The sequence below is a fragment of the Alosa pseudoharengus genome, unplaced genomic scaffold (assembly GCF_046254945.1).
Source record: "Alosa pseudoharengus isolate Yale_2024_CS ecotype anadromous, Long Island Sound unplaced genomic scaffold, YU_APseudo_1.1 YU_APseudo_1.1_scf_22, whole genome shotgun sequence".
In the NCBI taxonomy this organism is placed as follows: domain Eukaryota; kingdom Metazoa; phylum Chordata; class Actinopteri; order Clupeiformes; family Clupeidae; genus Alosa; species Alosa pseudoharengus.
Window position 1 is genome coordinate 18,809,560 of NW_027468680.1, and position 12,119 is coordinate 18,821,678.

General features: G+C 38.2%; 1 protein-coding gene across 1 annotated transcript; it reads right to left on the reverse strand.

Annotated features, from left to right (window-relative positions):
- Positions 1-415: 415 nt before the first annotated feature.
- Positions 416-4,429, reverse strand: LOC143138808 (uncharacterized). The gene is made up of 2 exons (XM_076299199.1): positions 4,355-4,429; positions 416-3,581 (listed from the first exon to the last, which is right to left on the reverse strand). Exon 2 carries the CDS (start codon positions 3,558-3,560, stop codon positions 624-626), a length of 2,937 nt encoding a protein of 978 aa, XP_076155314.1. The 5' UTR covers positions 3,561-3,581; positions 4,355-4,429; the 3' UTR covers positions 416-623.
- Between the last annotated feature and the right edge of the window lie 7,690 nt (positions 4,430-12,119).

Here is a 12,119-nt window from a genome sequence, read left to right on the forward strand (position 1 = left end):
ATATATTCAATTTATTCACATTAATTTGATTGGTTTGTGTGATTTTATAGCCATATAAAATCAGTATGCAAGAAAACTTACATGTTCTTGTGCTGTTTTTTTTTTTTTAAGTATATTTTTTGGGCTTTTTTTATGCCTTTAATCAGATAGGATAGTGGAGATTGACAAGAAGTGAGTGGGAGAGAGAGTCGGGGTGGGATCCGGAAAGGACCACGGGGCGGGAATCGAACCCAGGTCGCCGGCGTACGGTGCAGGTGACCCAGCCAATTGCGCCACTGCTGGGGCCTTGTGCTGTTTTTAATAGTATGATTTTCACATTATGTTAATTACTCAACAACATCAGCATTCATTTAGTAAAAGAGTAAAAAAGTAGTAGAATAAACAAAAAAGACAGTTAATTTACTAAAGAAGCCTGTAATAGTTAAAAAATATATTTGAACAAAAAGATGTTGAAATGTTAAAATCACACAGAACTGTTGGGTTAATTTACACGAGGAGCTACGATTGACAATGATTACAATGATTTTATCACTTTCATCAAAAGTAACATGAGTATAGGGCATTGTCTCTTGACAGAACCTGTGAAAGCATAACTGTTTAAGGATCAAAGGACATTTTGCACATCACTGAAGGGAATTCTCCTCCTCAAAACCCCTTCTGGCACCAAGGGCAACTCTTAGTTTCTCCCAGAAGACCCGTGTGTCCTGTCCCGCTTTGGGCCAGCTGAGGTATGTGCGCTTCTTCACCAGGCCCCTCATCCTGTAGTACGGGGACAGCCGATAGACTGGAATGTCCTCCAGGAACACCAGGATCAGAACGTCCTTTTTCTCATCGAACAGACGGAAGCTGGCCACCTGCACTTCCCTGGAACACCACTCACTCTCCAGGTAGTGCTGGCTGAGGATGCAGATAGTCTTGCGGCTGCTGTAGATGCTATCCACGATATTGTCCACAATGGGTTTCCCTGGTTGGAAGTCCCGGTGGTGCAGACATAATCTCCATCCCTGTTCTCCCTCTAGTTTGGGGAGCAACTCACTGGTGACCCAGAGTTCATCATGCGTGTTGTAGGAAACAAAAGCATCATACTGGAAACCTAATGGCTTGTGAGACCCCTTCTTCTTATTGTCATAGAGAAATGCCAAGAAGAGATAATAGCCGTAAACTATTTGCCAGTGTAGGAAGTTGTAGATGAGAGAAATGATCAAGGTCAGGAGCACAATACAAGTGCTGGATATGTAACAAGAAAACTCAATGTTTACTGAACAAGAAGATACATCTACACTTAGAAATTTAGTTTGTTTCAAATCGGGAGGACTGTTACATTCGTATGTATTAGCAGCAAGTACTTGTGTCAAGTTACCTTCCTCCACCCATTTGATGAACCAAGCATTGCTACAGTCGCAGGTGAACGTGTTTCCTTGCATATCGAGTAGCCTTAACCCAGGCAGGGACATGATAATTGTGTCATTGATTGATGAAATTTGGTTATTGCTGACCTGCAAATAATAGAGGTGGTCTAGTTTTGCTTGAACAAGAAAATCTAAGGTTTTCAGGTGAGTCTCGCTTAAATAGAGCCTATATAGTTTTCGCAGGGGCAGGAATATATCAGGTGAAAGAATTGTGAGGTCATTTCCACTCAGGCCTAGTTCAGTGATCTGGGTGTTATCTTTGAATATATCATAATGCAAATATTTAAGTCCAATATTCTGGGCCCAAAAACCACTCAAATTTGTCAAATTTAGTAGAAAATTAGAGGGGAAGAAAGACCGTTTCTTATGATGACGCTGAGATAAAATTGAAAGCACTCGAAGAGATTTTAAATGATAAAAAGGAGGATTAGGAAAATGTTCAGCTTTTAATATGTGATTATTCTGTAAATACAGTTCTGACAAATTTGAAAGTCCTGAAAATACAGAAGGTCTAAGTGATTCATCTGTTATCTTGTTAAACTCCAAGTTCAGCAATTTCAAGCTATTCAATTTGTCAAAAGTCTTGTTATCAATTGAATTAATTTTATTGTCATTTAAAACCAAAGTCCTCAGTGATTTTAAACCTCTGAAGTCATCAGTGTTAAGTGAGGCTAATGAGTTTGAGCTTAGTTCTAGATGTTCCAATTTTGCAGGACCCTTTTTGAAAGCTCCTCTCAAATATTTAATACAGTTTGATCCTAAGTACAGCTTTTTTAGATTGATCAGGTCTTGGAATACACAGTCTTTCATCACATTAATGCTGTTTCCATACAAGCTGAGAGTTTTCAGTTTGTTAAGAGTTTTAAAGGTGGAACAATCCAATCTTTCAATTCGATTGAATACAAAATTTAAGTTTTCCAGCAAAGATATATTTTGTATCATACTTGGAATATATGAAAATTTGTTATAACCCAGTTGTAGAGAAGTAATATTCTTTAGTGATGCAAAGACATCTTCCAGATCGGCTAGACTATTATAGTATAGGTCTATAGCCTTAAGTTGAAAACATTTCTCCAGCCCTGTGTCTTTTAAGCTGCTGATGTTGTTGTCTCTCAGTGTAAGCTTTGTAAGTGTTGGAATCTTACAAGTATAACTTATAAGGGATTTTGCAAGAGGTACAGCGCTTAATGTTAACTCGACCAGTGAATTATTAAATGTTTGCAGTATCACGTTGAATCGCTCTAATGAGACATTAACACCAGCCATATGAAGCCTCTTTACATTCCTAAAAAAACTTGTATTCAGCACTTCCCATTCTAAACTTCTATTTGAAAAACAATATGACAGATCAACTGTATTAAGGTAGGGGAAAATATCGGCATGCATCCTGAAAATGATTAGAGGATTGTGAGCTAAATTCAGTATTTTAAGTCTGAGGGATGAATTTGAAATTTCACTTGACTGAAAAATTGAGATGTTGTTGTAAGGAATATGTATTTCGGCCAGAGTTTGAACTCTGAAGATGGGTTGCATTGATGCCATGTCTCTTAAAGTATTGTTAGACAGCTTCACATGCTCTAGATGGTGGAAGACAGAAAATGATTCATTTTCAATGGTCAAAATGTTGTTGTTGTCGAGGAGGAGCACTTTTAGATTGGTTAGGCCAAGGAAGAATTTTTTTGTGATTCTGGTCAAACGGTTACTCCTCAGGCCCAATTCTTTTAAGGCAATCAAGTCTTTGAATGCTCCTTCTTCCACATAAGAGATTGAGTTATAGGAGATGTTTAAGGTTTCTAAATGTGTAAAATTTTTGAAGTCCCCAGTGTTTATCTCTTTTATTCTATTGTTAGAAATGTCTATATCAGTTACGTTATGTGGAAGGTTTTTTGGCACATGATCAAGACCTTTTTTGTAGCAGAAGAATTTGGTACGTCCTCCAAACTGCTCTGGGTCATGTAACATACAGGCCCCATATGTGAATCCAGACACGCGACTAACACAAGCCACAATGTACAGAGCAAAACAGAGAAGAGCAGTGTCCCATATGTGCACAGTAATATGCATTGTGATTCTCTTATAGCTTCTGTCCCCCCCTTGGAAGACATCCATCCGTGGCACCATACTGACTCTGACAGTTTTAGCTAGGCCCATGCAGCAATCAATTTTGTCAGTCTGTAATGAAAATTACAACAATTAATACATGTTAAATAAATAAAAAAAAGAGTAATAGTATCTAATACATAATTAAATCATCTAAAAATACCTACAAAACACATTTATTGCAAACTGTATTTAGTGGAGCTAGTGAATCAGAATATAAGGTTATCATTTTTAACAATCAAATATTCAGTGTAATTAAAACGACTTGCAACTAGAGCAGTGATTTATCCATCCCTTTATAGTTCAACCTGATCTGATGTTAAACAAATCTTGTACACTTTTTTTTTTTTACTTTCCACACCCTGTTCCACCAGAGAAAACATGTAGCCTGTCACTTCCTCAATATACAGACAAGTTAAATTTGTGTTTGTTCTCTTTCTCCACAGGAGTGCAACATGCTTGTCCTCTAATCCAAGAATTGCCTATAGGCCTAATACATTTTTGTTATACTATGTTGGTTCCTGTTCATGTCTTTGATAAAACAAGCTTTTGGCATCCATCCTGCTCACCATCCAACTGAATGTTTCACTTATCAACGTTTTAAACGTGCATTCATTTATAGACAGGGAGTTTGAGCGAAAGTTCAGTCGTACCATGGTTGAGCAATGTCTGAAGTGTCATTCTCGAAATGCACACCAATAGGCAAATTAAGAATTCTAAAACAATGTAAGGTATAGTCAATTGTCTCATAAATTCACAAATAGTAAACAGAGACATTTGCTTCCCCCTGAAGATGAACATTCTGAAATGTCACATGAATATAGAAATAATGTTTCATTGCATACCACTGGTGTTTGTCAAGTGATGTTGGAAAAAATCCTTCCAGATAGTGTAGTTAATCTCCCTCCTCTGTGCTGAATTGAGAAGTGAGACTCTCTTTCTCCCTTTCTTTCTTTCTTTCTTTTTTTCTTTCTGTCTTTCTCTGTCTCTCTCTCTCCCTCCCTCCCTTCCTCCTACTCCCTGCTCCTGCAGTTCATTGCAAACTTACATACTCTTCCCTTGGTCATAACATGACTGTTTAATGATGGATTAGAACTTTGAAGAGTTTAAATGGCAAAACAAAATAACAGGAATGAATAAACATAATAATAAATGAATAAAAACATGATATAGTTTGGATTTGTAAAACTGATCAATTTGACACAAACAACATTAAACATGACAACCACAACACTGTGTTTATCATGTTAATTATTTTGGGGTCAATGTGTGATGTGTGGGTTATTATGTTAATCCTGTATAATTAAACCATTTGAGAGACATGAGAATTGTCCGATTTCTGTATAGGAACTGAAACTTATCTAATGCAATAAAGCTCAAACTGAAGTTGTATTCTCATCCCTGCTGTGCGAAGATGACCATTTCCCCATTTGTACTCAGAAACAAGTTGCACAAGGCACTGTTCCTTAAGTGAACTTTTTGCAGCCAATCATATCAGAATTAGGGGATTATTGATACTGGGATTCTGTTCCTTCTGGAACATTTACTTAGGCATGTTTAGATGTGTTTGGAATTGACATTGAGATGAAAGAGCGAAACACATCTTGGCTACACATCTTGTGGGTCTGTAAGGTCTTGTACCGCGGAGAACCAATAGACCAAGAAGGCTAAACATTGGGTCGTTCCTGTAAACATGAATCCACTTGAAACTCCCACAAGTCTCTGCAGTGGAAAGGTATCAACACAATGCACAAGCTGTCGATCTAATGTGGTGTATGCTGTTTTGGAGGGAGTAACAAATATGTATCACTTTTTTCTAATGTAATGCTTTCTGTTGTGCTCTGACAGCAAGTCAAAAGAATGGTCCGGAAATCCTCACATGAAATGAAACTGAGACATGTAGTTTGCTTCTGTTTTCTCTGACCTCATTTCCATAGATTTGAGGCCAAAACAGAGAGGACACAAAGTGGACAAATTTAATTTAAACACACTTCACATTTATGGGTCTTATAGGGCCGTCTTGGAATGAAGAGATTGTCCATCGAGCCAATTCCATGTGGGAGGTACATTAGTTCTGGCATGGTATGAATTTTCCTCAAAGAAGAATGGCAAAGCTCCACAAGGCTGAAACTGCTGCAAATAGAGGATTTTTTGATGAAAGAACTAACCATATTATTTTGTTCTTTCAAATATATTTATTCATATTAATTTGATTGTTTTGTGTGATTTTGCCATATAGTCATAAGTTACAACAATGTCTTTGTGATTATCAGAACAATGCCACAACAAAATCATTATTTTCTTGTCTTTTCAATCACTGTATAAGGTAAAGGCCTATAGTCAGTGTTATAGTCATGTCACTATGCCACGAGTCTGAGTCCAGGTACAAGTCTCCAGTATTCAAGTCCGAGTCAAGTCCAAGTCATTAAAAAAAATTCCAAGTCAAGTCCGAGTCGAGTCCACTACTCATCCGAGTCAAGTCCGAGTCGAGTCACTACTAAATGCAAAACGGACAACCTTCGGAAGTGGATGTGAAACTGGAGTGGAGTTTGCAAGGAGCTGCAGGAGTATGGGTGGGGTGGGAGGCCTGTGGAGCAGGCATAGGGTGAATTAGAGAAGTGTCTCACCTTTTGTCTCGAGTTTGAGACCTCAAAAACAGAAGCAATGTGAATGTTTCTGTTATAAGCTACAGTAAGCTAACATACACACGCACACACACACACACACACACACAGAGAGAGAGAAGCACACATATATACAAAAGCAAACACACACATGCTCACACTCATTTACATACAAAAATGTTGCAAGAGTAGGGTTTGGAATAGAAGATGGAGACAAATTGACAAGCGTGATTTATTTTTGCGAAGAGAATGTGTAGAACTGAGCAGCGGTCATATTTTGTACCGCTTTACGGTGCATCTAGTTGTTTTTATTTTATTTTATTGTGAGGAATGTTTAAATCAGTTATACTAAGTGGACATTTTGGTGGCACATGATCCAGATTCTGTTTGTAGCACAACATTTTTGTTGGACCTCCGTACCACTCTGGGTAATGTATGTCACAGACCCCACAAACTTGCTGTAAACTGATTCACAGGATGAGCGAAATTACTGTAGAGTAGATCCCACTTGTCCAAAACATCCTTGGCGAGTGGAAATGACTAAATCTGGCTCCACACACACACACACACACACACACACACACACACACACACACACACACACACACACACACACACACACACACACACACACACATTGAAGTCAAGCAGGAACTACAAGTGTGCTGATTCTGAATTCATCCCAGGGTGATCCAGATGGGGTGATCGATATTGGCCAGCTGCAGCCAGTTGCTGTACTTTATACATTACACAGCGTTTGTACACACTGGAAACTATAGACATTTTTTTGCTCCAACAACCAGACTGCTAAATGGTAAATTCTAGCCTCAAATCTAAAAATATAATAATAAAATAGCCTTTATTTATGGGTTTTATATGCACAAAACACCAACCGATTGTCCGCCATGTTGGATTTTTCACAAAGTTGACAAGAGGGAGGAGTCAGATTGATATTTTCTGGGTTTTGATCATAGACTGTAAAAAATAGGTTTTGAGTTACAGCACATTTTTATTACTGTAGTTTGGTGAATTTTGACCATAATCCATTGTGACACTACAGCAACATACTCAATTCAATAAATATTTCTTCCATATACAGTAGTGATGCTGTGAAAACCACAGAATCTTGTTACAGTGTATGTCACAGACCCCATATGTAACCCCACATCCTTTTATGTGACTAAACCCACAGACAACAGTAAAACATGAGCACTGAGGTGCACTGAGGTGACTGGAGTGGTCTAAGAACCCTGAGGATCGATCTTCACAAGAAAGGACAAAGAGGCTTTACTTCCTACAGCAACTGAGATCATTTAACGTCTGCAACAAGATGCAGATGTTAGTCTGTAGTATCTAGTGCCATTTTTATGCAGTGGTGTTTATGCTGTTTTTTTCCCCCAGCAGGACCGTACCAGCAATAAAAGAGATTAGGCTACAGGCAAGAGGTGGCTCTCAAAATGGGAGCGTGCCTATGTTCCCACATTTCTATGTTCCCACAGCCCTATGTTCCCACCCTAACCCTAATTTTGTAAATGTAGAAATGTGGGAACATAGGGCCTAATTTTCAGTGAAAAATCTTGGGAATTGGGAAATGTGGGAACATAGGGCTGACCCTCTCAAGAATGAGGAAAGTGGAGAAAGAACAGTTACTTGATAAGCATTTGGTATGCTTTCAGGAGGACATGAAACCCAGAAATGGATGAAATTTCTGGTCAAAGGTATGAATTCATTATGTGAATGCAGCATATCCAACTATGTGCTTTCTTTACAGGAAAAACAATAATTTAAATAAAACTGTTTTTATTTTTTAGAATTTTGTCTCTGGAAATGTTCATATAATCACATCATTCTGAATCTGACAAAAGATGAGAGGATATTTTAAATAATAGTACTGGGCGGTCTGTAATCCTGCCCATCACATGTTGGTAAGGTCTAATATTTTGAAATTCGCAGGATTAAATGTGTGGGTAGGCTGGCTTGCTAAAATTTATCACAGTCTGGGTTCCTTGAGGATGTAGTGTTGTCACCTATTTTATACAGTCTATGGTTGTCACAGATAAAATGAAAACAAAGCATTGAGTCATTTCCATTTACTGTGAAAGTAGACCATATGTTTTCCATGTTACATTTATGTGTAGGGGTTGATGGGCTTTAGCTGGATGTCGATGCTGTAGTGTAGGCCTTAATGTGACAAGTGAAGCCAGCCTTACATTTTTCGTGTGATTTCACAGTCGGTGTGACACATGAAACAATGCTGCAGAAAAAATGTGACTTTGATAGGCCTATGAGTATAGGCTATCATTTGAGTTCCTGTTGATATCTATTGTTAGCCTGGAAAATCAAGACCCTGCTATCTAGAAAGTCCTAACTTTTGGGCCAATTCTTTTAAGGAAAGCAAGTCTCTGAAAGCTCCTTCTTCCACATAAGAGATTGAGTTGTAAGAGATGTTTAAGGTTTCTAAATGTGTAAGATTTTGGAAGTCCCCACTCTTTATCTCTTTTATGTTATTTTTACAAATGTCTATATCAGTTACGTTATGTGGGAATTTTGGTGGCACATGATCAAGACTCTTTTTGTAGCAAGAAAAATTGATACGTCCTCCACACTGCTCTGGGTCATGTAATTCACAGACCCCATATGTGAATCCAGATACGCGACTAACACAAGCCACAATGTACAGAGCAAAACAGAGAAGAGCAGTGTCCCATGTGTGCGCAGTGATATGCATGGTGATTCTCTTATAGCTCCTGTCCTCAGTCAAAAGCCTCAGGTCCATCAGAAGAATTCCATCCGTGTCCCCATATTGACTAGGTCCAGCAATCAATTCTGTCAGTCTGTAATGAAAATGACAACTATTATTATATAATAACTGTTAGATAAATAAAAAAAGACTAATAATAGTATCTAATACTAAATGATATATAAAAACATAGGCGTAGCCCCTATGTAAACTCCTAATTACCCCTTATTCATAGTTATTATAAATAAGCTGTTGCATATGCATTATGACCTAAATATACATGGCTCAGTATGGGGCTTGTGAGGTGGTAGTACCACAAGAACAGTTATTCACCCCTAGTAATACAAGATGCTCTTTACAAATGGAACTAGACACAAAAAGTGCTAATAGTGTACAAATAACTCATAATTAAGTGTTTGTAATGCAGAATATGTTCCCGATTCGAAAGTTAGGTGCTAACATGGCTGTCTGCTTCTTGTGTGCGCTGTAATACACTTAAAAAGTGTGAATAGGAGGCAACTTTAGTTTAGGGAACACATGGGGGTTAATAAGTGCCAAATTAATTGTCAATTAAATGTGAACAAAGACCCAACTTTAGAATAGGGAACATATTCTGCATTACAAAGACTTCATTATTAGGACTTGTGGTTTTGTGTCTAGTTCCATATGAATAGACCATCTTTGATAAGTATTATTAGGGGTGAATAACTGTTCTTGTGGTACTACCAATTTACAAGCCCCATGCTAAATAATATTAGGAGCTTACATAGGGGAAATTCTTAATTAAGGGTCTAGTAAGGTCTTGCAGAATAAGGTATTAATTAGTGACTTATAATGACTAACAAATGGCTAGTATGCTACTAATATACATGTCAGTAAGCAGCTTATTAATGGTGAATATGCGTGTCTTAATATAAAGTGTTACCAAAATTCTAAATCAATGTAAAGTATAGTCAATTGTCTCATTAATTCACAAATACTAAAAAGAGGCATTTGCTTCCCCCTAAAGAAGAACATTCCGAAATGAATATAAATAATATAAAAAATAATGTTTCATTGCATACCAATGGTGATTGTCAAGTGGTGCTGAAAAAGTCCTTCCAGATAGTATAGTTACTAATCTCCCTCCTCTGTGCTGAATTGAGAAGTGAGACTCTCTCTCTCTCTTAATACCACATATGACTACATTTACATTTGGAGGAAAGTACGTCTCTCTAGTCTCCCCCACCCCCTGCTTCTGCAGCTCATTGCAAACTTACACCCTCTCCCCAATGATACAATGTGTTTAACGATGGAAGTTTTAAGTTTTAATGAGTGTTTAACGATGGAATAGAACTTTGAAGAGCTTAGACTGCCAAACAAAATAACAAGAATGAATAAACATAATAACTAGATGTACCGCAGAGCGGTACAAAATATGACCACCGCCCAGTCCAGCACATTTTTTCCAGAAAAAAAAGTCACGCTTGTCAAATTGTGTTCATTTCCTACTTTGTTCCTTTTTTGTGTGTGTGGTTGTTTGTGTGTATATGTGTTTTGTGTGTGTTTATTTGTGTGTGAGTGTGTGTGTGTGCGTGTGTGTGTGTGTGTGTGTGCGTGTGTTTGTGTGCGTGTTTGTGGGTGTCGTGTGTGTGCATGTATGTGTGTGTGCATGTGTAGTGTGTGTGTGTGTGTGTTTTTGTGTGTGTGTGTGTATGTGTGTGTGTGTGAGTGTACAGTATGCGTATGTTTGTGTGTCTTTATGTATGTGTACATAAATAAAGCAAATCAGGGAACCACCTACTCTTTGCGATAAGTGCCATGGGATCTTTAACAACCATGGTGAGTCAGGACCTCAATTTAACATTCATGCAAAGAAGTGTCCCTGTCACTGCAATAGGACATTGGGATTGATATTTGTTTGGTGGCTTTTGGACACAGGAAAGAGTGCCACCTACTGGCCAGCCACCAACACCACTTCCAGCAGTAACCTACTCTTCCAAGGAGGTTTCTTATCCAAGTACTAAGTAAGCCTGCTTAGCTTCAGTAATTCAGCAAAGTTAGGGTAGCTGGTCTGGCTGCTGGCTGAAAACAAAAGGTGAAAGGCATATAGGATTCTAACTGTCTCACTGAATTGCATTATGCACACTCAATTCTCACTGGTATCTGCTAGACAACAAGTACCAAAACATGATTAGTTCATAGATTTCACATGTAAAATACATTTTATACAACCCCACCCCCATCTAGCCTGTTCATAATTCTGAGAAATTCTTGAATTGTGTGCATGTGTGCGTGTATGTGTTTATGTTTGTGTGTGTGTGTGTGCATGTGCTTGTGGGTGTGCCTGTGCGTGTGCATGTGCATGTATGCGTACATATGTCTACTGTGTGTGTATGTGTCATACATATGATTACTGTGAATGTATGTGTGTGTGTGAATATCTGTTTATGCACATGTGTGCATATGGAATAGGTTAACATGACCCCTGGAGGCAAACTGATGCAAAAAATTGGTCATCCTAGGCCCTACGGTTCTCAAGATATTCACAGAAAACTCGGGTGGACCGTTGCTGTACGGTCACTAAATGTATACATAAATTAATTTATTGTAAGGCCCCCCATGAACGAAAGTCCACAAACTTGGCATGCATTCGGAGGGTGTCATAATGATCCTACACTTTCAATTTTGTGCAGTTTTGACCATGTCAGCCAGAGATATTGTGATTACAACACCTAATTTTTTGCTTTTACATTTTTAACTAGGTGGCGCTATACATGAAATGAGTGGTTATGGAATGGGTTGACATGGCCCCTTAAGATCAACATACAAAAAAAGGTGGTCCTCCTAAACCCTACGGTTCTCGAGATATTCACAGAAAACTGTGTCTGCCCTACCCTCCTTTCGGGGGGTCCAGTCTAGCGCGGAGGCTACAGATCAAAACGAAAAACGATTAATTAATTAATTAAGCAACTTTAAACTCCCACAAGTTCCTGCAGTGGAAAAGTATCAACACAATGTGCAAGCTGTCGATCTAATGGCTTATTCTGTTTTGGGGGGAGTAACAAATATGTGTCACTTTTTTGTAATGCTTTCTGTTGTGCTCTGACAGCAAGTCAAAAGAATGGTCCGGAAATCCTCACATGAAATGAAACTGAGATATGTAGTTTGCTTCTGTTTTCTCTGACCTCATTTCCATAGATGTGAGGCCAAAACAGAGAGGACACAAAGTGGACAAATTCAATTTAAACACACTTCACATTTATG